Here is a 14,896-nt window from a genome sequence, read left to right on the forward strand (position 1 = left end):
ATTATGTGTCAGATTTTCCCAGGCCTTAATCCATTTTAATCCCCACCCAACCCTATGCAGGCTGGTATCATGATCCCATTTCATAGACGCAAAAGCTGGCGCTCAAAGAAGCAGAAAGCAACAGAGCCAATTGTCAATTTTCATAAATAATCTAACCTTCTCCCCTTTGGAGACTTCTCAGTTCAGCAAAAGAAAACAAGAATAGAAGAAATGGTGCATCTTTAAGCTTTTTGAAAGATGATTGTTCTTTTAACCAACTTATTGTTGTTTTTCCTAAATAATAATTCCTGATCATTCCTACGTAATAAATGTACATTACTGAAAACATGAAAATTTGGGGGGAAAAAAGTAGAGGATAAAGATCGTTTATAATCTCCCCATCCAAAATTAGTGTCAACATTTGGTACAATTTTTTTCTCAAGCTTTTATTCCACACTGATAAAATATAACCTCTTTACATATTAAAAATACTAAGTTTCTACTATAAATCTTAGATACACATCTCTTAGTTGGTTATATTATAGTTTTGCTTTGATATTTTAAGTAATAAAAGTTATTGATCTTTTCTTTGTAATATATTTATTTTTAATAACAGTTTTATTTATATATATACATAATACACATACCATAAAATTCACCCTTTTAAAGTGTATATAATTCAGTGTATAAACCATCATCATTATCTAATTCCAGAATGTTTTCATCACCCAAAACCCTGTACCCATTAGTAGTCACTCCTTTTTCTCCCCTCTCCCTAGCTCCTGGCAACCACGAATCTACTTTCTGTCTCGATGGATAGTCCTATATTGGACATATCATATAAATGGAATTATATAATGTGTGGCCTTTTGCAACTGGCTCCTTTCACTTAGCATAATATTTTCAAGATTCATCCATGTTGTAGTATATATCAATGCTTCATTTCTTTTTATTGCCAAATAATATTCCATTGTATGGTATACCATATTGTGTTTATTCACAAGATAACGGACATTTGGATTGTTATAGCTTTTGGGCTATTGTGAATAATGATGATATGAGCATTTATGTACAGGGTTTTATGAATACACATGTTTTCAATTCAGTTGGATGTACACCTAGGAGAAGAATTGCTGGGTCACATGGTAACTCTATGTTTAACATACTGAGGAACAGCCAAATAGTTCAAATAGTTCAGTTCCAAAATGGACTGAACCATTTTACATTCTCATTCATCAATACCTGAGGTTTCATTCAGTTTTTCCACATTTTCCCTAACACTTATAGTTCTTTTGTTTGTTTGTTTGTTTTCAGTCATCCTAGTGGGGGATAAATTGTTATCTAACTGTGGTTTTGATTTACATTTCCCTAATGACAAATCATGTTGGACATCTTTTCGTGTCTTTATTGGCCATGTACATGTTGTCTTTGGAGAAACATCTATTCAAATCCTTTTCCCAGTTTTTAATGGCATGATTTGTCTTTTTATTGTTGAGTTGTTCTTCCTTTATTTTTAAGTGAACTTTTAAAGTATATTATACATAAGAAAGTAGCCAAATCAGAGGTTTTTAGCATGATGAAATATGACAAAGTGAACACACCTGGGCACATGAAAACCAGATCATGAAACAGAATATTACTTGTACTTCAGAAGCTTCCTTCGTGCCCCCTCTCAGCCTCCACACCCTCCCTACTCCTCCAGATTAAGCACTGTCCAGACATCTAACACGACTGATAACTTTTGCCTGTTTTGGGAACACATATAAACAGAATCATATAGTGTGTGTTCTTTTGTGTCTGGTTTCTGTCAACGCTGTTTTGGGGGTATTCAATTATGTCATTACATGAAGCAATAACTTGGTCCTTCTCATTGCCATATAGCATTTCATTGTATGAATACCCACTATTTATTTATCCACGCCACTGTAATTGCCATTTCATTTGTTTCGAGTTTTTGGTTATTCCATATTTAATTGTATTTTGTATCTTCTATTTAAATTGGGTCTTGTACAACCATTGTTAGATTTGCTCCTATGTATTTTGAGTTTTTTAATACCACTGTAAATGATACTGTTTTCTAAATTTCATTTTGTAATTGTTACTGGTATATAGAAATATGACTCATTTTAAAATATTAAGCAGTTATCTGGCAAAGTTCATTTATTCATCTAATAGTTTATATATGGATTCACTGAGATTTTGTACAAACACAATTATCGTGTCTGTAAATAAAAGTGGTTTTATCGCTCCCTTTCTAATTCTTATACCTAGGATGTCCAGAACATTGTTGAATAGAAGTTAGAGTAATAAGCCTTCTTGTCTTGTTCTTTATGTCAGAGGGAAAGCTTTCAACATTTAATCATTAAATATGGCATTTGCTGTAGTTTTTTGTAGCTACCTCTTCTTAGATTGAGAAAATCCTCTCCCTGTAATCTGAGTTTTCCGAAAGGTTTCAGAGGGTTTTTTGTTGTTGTTTGTTTGTTTGTTTTGGCATGGATGGATGTTGCCTTCATCAGATGCTCTCTCTGCATTTATTGAAATGATATTAATTTTTCTCCTTCATCCTATTCATATGGTAAATAACATTGATTTGATTTTCAATGTTAGAGCTTGAATTCCTGGAATAAGTACCACTTGATTTAACTGTCATTGGATTCAGTTCACTAGGATGTTTTACATCAGCATGTGAGAGAGATTGCTTATAATTCTCCTGTCTTGTAATGGCTTTGTTGGGTATTGGTATCAATATTATATTGGCTTCCTAAAATAAGATGGGAAGTGTTCCTTCTTTTTGTTCTTCTCTAGAATAGTTTCTGTCTGATTAATGAAATGTTTCTCTTCACATGTTTAGCAAAATTCACTGAAGAAGCCATCTGGGCCTGCAGTTTTGTTGTTGTTGTTATTAGGTTTTCTTTTCGAATATTCAGGATTTTTGTTGTTATTGGTTAAGATTTTAAATTACAGAATCATTTTTTAAATACATATGACTACTCAGATATTCTACTTCTTCACATGCAGTTTCAACAAGCTGTGTTTTTAAAGAAATCTATCTAAAGATTCAACTTTATTATCATAATGTTGTTAATAAAACCCTCCCATACTTTTCAAATCAAGTCGATTGATAGCAATGTCCCCTTTTCATTCCTGATGTTGGTTGTTTATGCTGTCTCTAGTTTTCTCAGTGATTCTAACCAGGCTTTATCGTTTTTGTTAATTTCTTAAAAGAATCAGCATTTGGTTTTGGTATTCCTCTCTAATGCATGTTTGGTTTTTATTTCATTAATTTTAGCTTTTATCATTATTATTTCATTTATCTCACTCTCTTACGACGTCATTTGATTTTCTATCGCTCTTTAAACTTAAAAAGTCTTCTCTCAACCAAACTGAATGACTTTCTCTTGCCCAGACACTCCTCAGACTTTCCAGCCTCCTTGCCTTTGCTCATATGGTTTCCACTGTTAATAAACGATCCCTCTCCCTTTATCAAAATCATGCCAATCTTCCAAGGCCATCCTCGAGTACCACCTCCTCCAAGAAGCATTTCCTGCCCCTCTCTCATTTGATATCCTCTGAGCTCTTGCAGCCCATTCTGCCATTCTTAGGTCATTATTTCGATCCCAGTTTATATACTTCTTTCCATGAGCCCCTTAAAGACTGAGCACTTAGTTTTTCTGAAAGGCCCACCATGGTGGTGTTGTACACAAAATACATGCTCAACAAACACTGGTGTTTACGATTCAACTTCAGGAGTTAAGTTCACACAAGCTAAACCTGTTTATTGCAGAAATTATGGACTGGCAACTTAAACATTTAGAATCAAACACATCATAAGAAGAATTTGGGCAAAAAAAGAAAGAAGTCTCATTTTTTTAAATCTCCCTTGCTTCTAAATGACAACCATATATCATCCAGAGCTAACATTTAACTTGACATTTTGCTTTTTCTGGCTATCACTTAAAACCCACATTTTTCCCCTTATTTAAGGAAAATAGTTAAATGGGACAAAGTTATGTATTTAAGTTGAAAGATGAGAAGATGAAGAAATTTCTCAAGAAAAAAAATAAGCTAAAGGATAATTTCTGGTATTAGAAATGGATAGAGCACATCAAAAACACAGGGTTTTGCAAGTCTGAGTGGGTTCTGCTCCGCGCTGTTATGAGGACTTCAGAAAGGGCAGGACTTAAAAGTCAGGGAGGGAAACATAAAACAAGTTGGCTGTAGGGAACACATTTGGAGCCCTATTTGGAGGGCTGATAACACATACATATAAAAAGGGTGAATCTTGCCCGATAGCACAAAATACAACGCCACACCTTTCCAAAAATACCAAATAGACCTCTCCAGTTCTCATGAGCTGCCTCAACCTGTTCTATGATGCAAACCTCAGTGCGTAATTTCCCAAGTAAGTGTTGAAAGAAAAACCAGTTGAACCTATGGGCCATCTTCAGTAAAAGCAAACTGCAGAATGAGAGAGTGTAATACTTTGGAGGAGAAACCTGTGTTCAGATCTCAGCTGCCAACCGACTAGCTGTAGGACCTTGGGCAGGTTGCTTATCTTGTGTCTCTCAACCATGGTTTTCTTATCTGTGAAATAAAACAACTTATGCCTATTCACAGGTTGTTATATGTCAGGTGCCCTGAGCCTGGCTCCCCATATGTGGTTTTCGGTGCTCGAACTGTGGGCTGTCACCGGTGATACAGGTGGCATCACTGTCGTTATTGCTGTTATTCTTTTCAACAGTCACAAAAGAAGCCAGGGCATATTCTTAAGGCCTAAAAGCTACCATAATGGCTTGACTAAAACTAGGCTTAGCAAATTTTCTGTGAACACATTATCCTGGGTGAAGAAATAATTCTAAGTAGAGTGCGGGGTTTAGACTCAAACAAATAACAGTTCAAAAAATGGATGAAATAAAGCTAGAGCCAAAGAAAACATTTCAGCTATTTCATGGTGTTCCAAATTAGGTCCTAGGACTCGAATGAAATTCACACTGGGAATTGGGATGTGTTCAATGGCCTAGGTTTGGATTCGAAATCTCTCCCTTCCTAGCTGTGTGGCCTTGGGAAAGTTGCCAAGTAGCAGCTCTTGCCTTCTCCGTGGTCCAGCACAGCCCTTCCATGCTTGGTAGAACTGAATTGGCTGAATTTGACCAAACACCAAGATAGCTTTTAAGGGAAACTTAACCCAACTGCAGGTCAGCTCTACAGCACAGAGAAAAGTCATCATCTGCCTGAGCACAAAGACAAGGTTTGGTTTTTAATTTTAATAACAAAAACCAACCTCACCACTAGAGTTTAGCAATACAAAGTCATGTTCTTTTATCAATTGCACAATGACAAGCATGCAATTTACTCAAGCTCAATCTTGAATTGCTTACCACTCAGTTCCCACAGAAACACCTGGGGACAAAGCTACTCAAGAAGACCCAGCCATGCATGACACACAAGTGCCCTTGCTGGTCATGTGACCAGAAAACTAAAACATCCACAAACCTCACTTAAGTTGCCACAGAGATACTGTCACATGGTGACATTATGCCCCTAGCTTCTTAATCCACGTTAGTTAACAAGTTCACCAGATCAAGTATATTTTCTGCAACTTTTACCAAAACCCTGACATCACTCATAAATGTCCCATTTAATAAATTCTGCTGCACTTAGTGCTAGCATAGTTTGTTTTTCTTGATGAATGAGTGCCATTTAATTCATTAAGCAAATGAAAACTAGGGAACACCATGCATTTTCTTTTCAGCTTGAGCTGATAAGGTGGGAGTAAAGTTTTATGCTCTATCTCAGTACTTATCATTATTTTAGGGTAGGTTGAGCTTTTGAATTTTTTAAAAACGCATCTTTCTTCTTGTTTCTTCCTTCTGTGATTGTTATAGCTAGTGCGGCCATCTTGTTCAGACAGGCAGAAAGAGGTTGTCTGAAAATAGAGTTCACATGAAGAAAGCCAAAATAAAAGATGGAATGAGAGAAAACGGGATCTGTTTACATCTTTTGAGCTCCTGGATCAAGCTGTGCTTGAAGCAATACTTTTTTTTTTTTTTTTTTTTTTCCATTAACACGAGCCAATAAATTTCCTTTTTGGCTTAAGCCATTTTGAATGAGATTTTCATTCATTTAGAAGTTCTGACTAACAAAGAAAAAAAAATTGAGATTATCTGACAAGTACTGTCATTACTGTAATTCATTTTCCTTAAAAAAAATGGATACAGCTTTATGAATGAACCCAAGAAAATGCAACTTTTGGACATCATGTTTAAGCCATGTCAAATTTATAATAAAAGTAGATTAAAAACACATTCTTTCAAAGGAATTAACATTAAAGAAAGAAAAAAGAGGAAAAAAAAGTATTCTCACTGCCATTTTTATTGACAGTTCTCAATAAGAGCAGCAAAGAAGAGCTTAGTAAAGAATCTTTAGACACAAAAGCAAAACAAAGGAGGAGAACTGCAACATCTACAAGAAAACTAATTTTTCGGAGAAACACACACAAAGTTCAAACCTGGAACATACCTGCCAGACCAAATTGGTATCGAAATTAAAACTTGGAGCTTCCTGCAAGAAGATAAATCACAAATAATTTCATTCATTTTGCTTCCTTTCATTTTCATTCAGATGACTTTGGCTCCCCTGGCTTAAGTACCTGGCAACAGATAGGATGGTTGCAAGAAAATTGCCCTCGCTTTGATGTGGGAAACGGCCCTACCCAACACTAGCCTGACAGAGCTATAGTCTCACAGCTCCAGAAATCCAGAGGGGTGTGTAGAGAGTCGCTAGAACTGGGAGACTGTGGTCCTACAAGTGCTCGGATTTGGGCAAGATTTCACAGATTTTTCACAACAAATACCTCTCTCAAGTTGATGCAAAGTGTATATATGGAAAAGATGAGGGGTCAAAAGTTAACCTTCAGATTCACTAAGAAGCAGGGACAAGTAGGGGTAACTTCTAAGCCCTTAAGTCATGTCATCTCCCTGAAACTACAGATCCAATTTACTCTAAGAAAGCTCCTTTTAACTTTAGATTTTGCCAAAGCACTAGATGACGCTAATATTTACCCAAAGGTGTTTAAGTTAAAACACAACAGTGTCTCAAATTCCACCCATCCCGTTTAAGGGTTAGTTCTATTTGGCAGTGAGCCCTAAGGCTTGTAAAATATTAGTTTCCAATATTCCCTCCAATTTCACCCGGATGTAATGTACAAAATCAGATGAGATCACAGCCTCTGTCACAAACTATACACATGGCTGAGGAGATGACCCTCTACCAGCTGCCTCCATAACTCAATTTATGTATGTTAAGTATAGATGCTAATGGGACCCAGGCTTCTCCACTGACAAAACAGAAGGCAGTGCTTGATAAATTAGCACTGCCTTCTTAGCATTTGCCCTTCCCGGACAAATATATTGATCATCATTTGTCCTAAAAATGTGTTCTACAAATCAGCATCATTGGCATCCAAAAAAGAAAAACTCCAGACTCAATCTACTGATAATACATAGATGTGAATTTGCCCTAAAAATCATGTTTGTATGCCTTCCCATGTAAATAGCCTAAATGGGTGTTTTTATTATTTTTTTTTCTAACAAAAGACATGATGCTAAAACCACTAAGCTAGAATCAAACAGATTTTTCTACTTATAGAAGTCATAAAAAAGTACTAATTGTCTTCATATAGCGACCTATCCCAGGAAAATGCCCACAGCACTGGAAGATCTGTCATTCCTTGTTTCTCCAAAGACTTTTAGAACACACTCTTAAAAAAAAAAAAAAATGATAATTTGGAAATAGATTTTATACACATCCTCTTTTCCTTTACTGATTGCACTAGAGACTGGGGATATAAGTGAGGAGGTAGGTGGAAAGAGGACGAATGACTCTTTGCAAAAAAAATAAAATAAAAGATTAAAATAAAATGTATTGTCTTTGTTTTCAATTTTTTTCATTTCTTTTTCTCTTCTTTTTTTTAAGCCTTAACCAAGTCCCAAGTTTGGTTCTAATGTGAAGTAAAGATCAAATCTCAGTTATGAATCACTCACACTCAGGTGTAGAATAAGTTTCTTTTCAAAATAAGTAAAATCACTAATTCAAAACAACTTGAGGAGCCAAAATTAGCAATTATGTTTTAATCTTATTGGTATTTGATCCCTTTGACGATATTTTTCAAACCAATTTGCTGCAGATGCATTATGAGAGCCTTGACTCATGTAACCCTCATTCGGGAGACATACAGTTTGAAAGCAAATGTTCTACATTATTTCCACAAAAATCTACTTGGATGAAGACACTGTCATTGACTAGGGGGAAAAAAAATATCCCAAGTCAGAATTGTCCATGCCAAGAACTCCATAGTTCATATTAATTTCTTTTTCCCCAGGACGTGGGAATTTTTTGGCAGACAATTCAAAATCATGTGCTATAAGAAAGAGAGAAAAAACATTATCCTATCAGCAAACTTCAGAATTCTATTGTGGGCTGATGGTAACCAGCAATATCTTGAATGTTAAACTCAAGTGTGGCATCACCAAATGGCAACCCATCATTATGGATTATCTGTTTCTCCGTGGAACAATTTAAGTCAAGAATTATTTATTGTTAAGATAAATACTCTACTATTTGCTTCCTTCTGGCAAAAACTGGAAGTAATAAGACTTCAGGTTTCTAGATACTGACAAAGGGTTTCATTTAGGTCTGTTTTTTCATCATAGACCATGGTTTGGCCATCATCACTTACTTCACTATTCTTTAAGTGCCCTAAAACCATCCAGGAGGATCTTTGATTCTTTTAAATAGCATATCTCTATGCCTCCACAGCTAAACGGGATACCTGGAGAGTACTTACAAAATTATTATTTCTTCCAGAGTCGGTTAGGAGAAAATACTGAAGTCATGAGAAAGTATTATTCTTTGAAAAGTAAGTTTTGCTGATAGCATCATTTTAATTATTTAATGACTCCGTTGCGTAGAAAACACCTTCTCTTTAACAAATCTTAGTTTCTCAAGGTGTCTTTTCATTGTAATGTGAGTGAGAGGAAAAAAAGAAATTTTCCAGCTTTAGAAATTTACTTTGAAAGCACACACCAAACCTCCCTTAGGATTGAAAGCATTGGCCATGCTCTGGAAATGAAGCCAGTTCCTTTCAGCCAAGGGACACTCGAGCCCTTTATTCTTTTGCTCAGAAAAGGCATCCTAATTAAAGGGCCAATACATTAAATGTACCCGGGAAGGCAAAAAGATCCAGAGAAAAGCACTCAACAGGGTGCCTAGAGAAAAACACAACGTTCATTTCACATGTTTATGTCAGGCACCATCCAGTGAGAACAAACTCTGGAGGCACAGCTGTTTTTTGACAAATGTGAACAGCTCCTACCTTCATTTCGATGACAGTCTGGAGCGCCTTCGTCTTTGCTGGCTCCTGCTGAAGTTGGCTTCTTCGGTGTAATTCCTGGGGAGGAACACGATAGAAATGAGCCTGACGGTTCATTCTCCCGTTACACCATGACCTTTACACAGGTGCCACACGGCCCACGGGATCCAGGTTTGCTTCGCACAGACATAAACAAGCCACAGGTGCCTCTTCCCCCACCCTCGTTAGCATCCCTCCTGCAGAGCCTGAGTTCCGGTGAAAAGCTCCTGGCACATGCGCTATTTCTGAAACTTCCATCAATAATTAATGTCAACTGTGACAAAGGCAGTAAGTAATCATAGTCCAAATACTGTTCAACACTGGGGTGGTTGCCCAGCCATCAAATCATAATTTACTAAATTACATTACTCTGTGCTCCACAAACACAGCAAGAAAACGGAGGAAAGAAAATGACTAACGTGGTTGCAAATCTGCTGCATGCATGGCATTTTGCTACTGAGGTAGGTTAGAAATGAGCAATTTAAAACCTTTTCAGTACAACTGTGTCAGTTTTTGGAGTGAACTGATCTGATGAAACCCTGTGAATCTCTTGCTTCCTAATTTACAGTTTCAGTCCTTGTTCAAAATCACATCTGTCTGTGATATGTTTATGCACTTGTGATGCCAAGAAATTAACATTGGCATTAATATCAACAGTGTTAGAGGGGAGACAAAAACAGTTAGAACCAGATGTAGACCCAAGAACTTCTGGAAAATGATGACTATTTCTTCAGGTAAAAAGCAAACAATACAATTGTAATTTTAAGCTTGAAGGCTCACTTTTTGCATCCTCTTCTCAAAAGAACAGTTTTGTTAAGACTTTAAAAGATTGTCCTGGCAGAAGAGAAGAGATAAACAAGATTTCTTCAGTTCGTGCTTTGACTTTTCGTAATAATAATTATCAATAGTTTCATGAAAGTAGCCAATGACAGGGGTAAACAAAAGTGCTCACACATACCCACGCTGCTGGTACAAGTCACCTAATGGAAGTAATTCCATTAAGATTTATGTAAATTGTAAGTCACCTGTGGAGTAATCGCATAAGATTGATTTGCTTCCAGAAAAATAATTTAAAGTCAACATGGGACAGTTTTAGGCCTTTACTATTCATTGGACCACAACATTAAAACAAACCAACAGCAATAACAAAAAACTTGGGCGTTGGAGAAGAGACTCAACAAAATTTCTAGCTTTTTCCAAGTATGAGCATTAAAATCAACTCTGCCTCCAACACTGCCATCTACTACCATTGTCATTTCATACAGATACAACATAACAATGTAAAAATTGTCAGAAGAATAGAATCCCACAAGAAAAGATGACCTTCCCAGGAAAAGAAAACAGGAGACCTTCAGCACATATCCTATTACATTGTTCTTATTTGCCAGTGGCCCAAGAAGACCTGGTCTTGGACCAAGGAGCACATGCCAGAGACCAGCCCTGGGGAATCACGGTCACGATTATAGCTCTAAACAGTAGTGTGTGTGTAGGGAAGGCGGTGGGGGAGGGGGTGTAAGAAGTGTATTTTCTTCTCAAAGTCATCACTAGCACAAATCAGCAAAACTACTTCTCAACCTCCAGTTTAAAAAGAATTAGGATGAGTGCTTCCTAATTGTTCAAAATGGTCTCGCATCAATTAGGACTTTTTTCCTCTAACATATTCCTAAAAGTGACGGAGTCAGGTATTACTGAATCCATTTTATGACTGCAGAAAGAGAAAGAGATTCTGTGTCCTTTTGGAGTCCCCGGACTGCAGTGATCTCGCAATTTGAGGCTCCATGGTGATGGCAGAGATTTTTCTGAAGGAATGACCTTAAAAGCAGCCGTCCTTCGTTGTGCGTCTACAGTGGCCCTGGCAGTAGTCTTTTTCAAGCTCCAGCATAAACCTATGAGGAGTATGACTGTACAGCGAGTGCTGTGGGCTGCTGGCAAACATTTAACAACCAGCACTCACCAGGGCCAATGTCAAGCTACCTCAGTGATGTCACTGAATGCAGAGTTGGGAAGAGAGACACGAAAACACCCCATTGTATAGTATTTCCACCATATGGACAAAATAGACATAATAACCTCAAGAGCATACATAATAGTAAAATATAACAAAAATTAGGAAATAGTGAGTTTTTAATACAAGCTCTTTAATTGTGAGTTTATATGTTCAATTTTGTAACATTAGTTGTTAGAATAAGTCTCCAATATTTGGCTTTCATGGGCTAGTACAATCCAGTTCCAACACACCACTGTTCAAACCTCCATAAAATGCTACTCAGCCCTCAACATTACTTCCAAGATAGTTGGAGATCACTGGACCAATAAAGTCTCATAGATGAGAAAATGGAAAGTAAGTCTCTTGTCACAGTTGTTCCATAGTAAGTGGCAGAAGAAATACATTTTATAGATCAACAATTCTGATACTATGTGGCATCAAAAGCATCTTAACAAAAAAAGATGGGAATGAAATTCATGATAATTTCATACCATAACCAATCCTAGTTCCAAAACAAAAATCATAAGACAATTTGAAGAACGAAATTAAACTTGTATAAAACAAATAAAAATAACCAAGAAGCAACAAAGCAACACAACAAAAATAAAAACCATAGGGTAAAGGTATGTGCTGTTATAACTTCTGCCAAGCATGAAAACATTTTTAAGGGCAAATTTGCAATAACAAAGCTAAACCTGTAGCAATGGTTTTGCAAACATGGAAACAGAGCTCTCTTTGCTATAATTATATAAGTTCTATTATAATATAAACCAGCTCAAAATCCAGATTGGACCCTTACTCTCTGTGTCACTCCATAAAACAATAAATGAACATCTCCAATTCTCCAATTCCCAATGAATTGTAATTTTCCTATCTTCACTACACTATTTTTCAATCAATCCTGACTTCATAGTTCCTGAGGATCAACCTTAATTCCTAAGATGTCAGGTAAGTAAAGATAATCCATATGCAGACTTCAAGGACTGTCTGAAAGTCCCACCTCAGACATTTTATCCATCTCTGAGATTTAGAAACCTTAAAATGCTCCTTCTGATCGTGGCCGAGAGGATTAGTCTCCAAATGAACACTGATGCTTCTCTTCATTAGTGCAGAGTGGTTGCTAGGAAACCTCACCACCACCGCCCTGTATCAAGACGTCCTCGTGACTTATTTCTGGTCAGTGGACTGTGGGTAGAAATGAGAAACTCGACTTTCATAAAAACTCCCTACCCTGTCTTTACACTCCCTACTTTTCTGTCTGCTGGCTAAAAGTAAAGGACTCCAAGTCCCAAGAAGATGACAGGACCCGAAGATAAAAGGAGCCTGAGATCCTGGAACCCCACCTGAAAAGGCTGCTGGGCACCCACATTGGATGGTGGTGTACACAAAAAGTCGTTAGCCTCCACGTTTACAGGCTTTCTCTATAGAGATCCCACCTCTCTCTGCCTTAACTACTGCAATGGCTACAGAGAGAAATAATGCCTAATCAGCCCTCTATTGTGTGTTGCTTTTGAATCACAAGTTGATTTTAATGTGTGAGTACTTGTCAATTTTTTCTAAATAGGTAGTAAGATGAGTGGTTACTGGGTGCTCCAACTATCCCTAACCATCTGAAAGATGCATCCATTATGCACAGATCTTAAACAACTAAATAATTTTCCCAGGAGCATCTGCTGCGGGTATGGGAGATGTACAAGGTTTAATTTACTTTGGTAGTTTTTAAATGGCAGTATTAAATCATTGAGTGCAGCAGTACTTATACTTCTCTGTGTCACAGATCTTTGTAAGAATCACATGGAAGGTGTGGATTCTCTCTAGTAATGTGCACAAACAAAACGGTGTGTGCCATTTCAGCTTCACAGAGCCTGCGCCATCACTCGAGAAGTTTGAACCAGACTACAGGCTAAAAACCACTTGTTGAGAGGAAAGAACATTATGCTGAGAGTCAGGAATCAGGAACCCCACTGACCCAGACAGAGACCCCGGCACACCCCTTCTCCTCTCTGATCTGCAAAATAAGGAGCATTATGAGTGGGTTTCAAATGACCCTTCCAGCTCTGAGAACATCCAGATTTTTAATAGGCAGCTGACTCGGAAATGCTGATTTCTGGCTGGTATTTTCAGTCACACCCATTTTCAGTTTTAAAAGCAGAGTAAAAAGAAAAGAAAATTAGAAGCATCACAAAATTTAACATCTCACTATCCCCACTCATCCCCAATTTATATACTTTCCTACAATTTCATGACTAGGTTGGCCTTAGCTGGTCTAAAACTGCCAGCTTCTCCAGGTGATCAACATGGAAATATACCAAGAACCCAGAATTTTGAGCATGAAATCTCAAGAGGTTCACCGGATGACATTTCTTGGCACTTAATAAGTCTAGTGAGTTAATCTGGATGATACTAGCTTCCCAGATGAGCCTGGCCAAATAATGTTCGCATGCACTGTACACTTTCTTCAGTAGACAAAAACAGAAACAACAAAAAAACAACAAAAATCAAAACTTAACTTTCTTTCCAAAGGTAATTCACTATTTTTATCTGGTCCTTCCTCCTTATTTTTCTGGTAATCCACTACTGTATAACAAACCACCCCAAATTGAGTGGTGTCAAACCACCACCATTTTATTATGCTCATGAACTCTGGGTCAGGAATTCATAAAGGGTAGAGTAGGAATGGCTTGTTTCTACAGTGTGATGTCACGAGGCTGGAACAGCTGGTGCTGGTGGATCCACTTTCAATATGGTTTCTTCACTCGTATATCTGGTGCCTTGGCTGGAAAATGACTTGAAGCTGGGTTTAACTGAAATTGTCCACTTGGGCAACTAAATATGGCTCTCCATGTGGCTTTCTCACAGCATGGCAGCCTCAGGATAATCCAACCTCTTATATTTAGGAATACGGACTCCTAGAGCAAGTAAGCCAGAGATTGCATGGCCTTTTATTACCTAACCTTGGAAGTTCCATAGAATCACTTGTTCTGTTGGTTAAAGCAGTCATAAGCCTGCTCAGATTCCAGAGAAGAGTACCGAACAATATGGAGACATATTTTAAAACTGCCATGCTTAAGGAACAAAACCAATTGGAGAAACTGACAGAGAAAATAAGACTATAATCTCACACATTAACTCACATCAGTTTTAGAATATAGAACATTCATATATTCAAATAGTAATTTGATACGGGGGTATAGAAAATACATCAGTGAACCAAACAGACAAATATTACAGCTCTTAATATTCCAGGCAAATATTCAAAAATATTTGAAATATTTTTATTTCAAATTCCAATGGGAGAAAGGCACAATTTAAAAAGGAGGACAAACCGGTTTGTCGTTAAGTGCTATAAAGGAAAATAACTCGGGAAATTAGGGGACATGTTGGGGGGATAGATTGCAATTTTAAATAGGGTGCTCAGGGAAAGCTTCATAGAAAGGTGACTTCTGAGCAAAGATCTAAAGAAATGAGGGAAACAGTTGTGCAGATATTCCAGGCAGAGGGAACAGCAAACGCTTAAGTGC

At 37.2% G+C, this 14,896-nt stretch overlaps 1 protein-coding gene and 1 pseudogene across 17 annotated transcripts in view; one reads left to right on the forward strand and one right to left on the reverse strand.

Moving 5' to 3' along the window:
• ERC2 (ELKS/RAB6-interacting/CAST family member 2) overlaps positions 1-14,896 on the reverse strand; it is a 918,050-nt gene that overhangs the window by 626,444 nt on the left and 276,710 nt on the right. For all 17 annotated transcript variants that reach the window (XM_074313127.2, XM_074313130.2, XM_074313128.2 and 14 more), the window contains one exon: positions 9,353-9,427. In XM_074313127.2, the coding sequence (XP_074169228.2) occupies positions 9,353-9,427 (75 nt within the window). The remainder of the gene's footprint in view (positions 1-9,352; positions 9,428-14,896) is intronic.
• The window catches only part of LOC148758247 (fatty acid-binding protein 5 pseudogene), a 99,321-nt pseudogene continuing 93,905 nt past the window's right edge, over positions 9,481-14,896 (forward strand).

Source organism: Rhinolophus sinicus, chromosome 5 (assembly GCF_057876585.1).
Source record: "Rhinolophus sinicus isolate RSI-liver-muscle chromosome 5, RSI-T2T, whole genome shotgun sequence".
In the NCBI taxonomy this organism is placed as follows: Eukaryota; Metazoa; Chordata; class Mammalia; order Chiroptera; family Rhinolophidae; genus Rhinolophus; species Rhinolophus sinicus.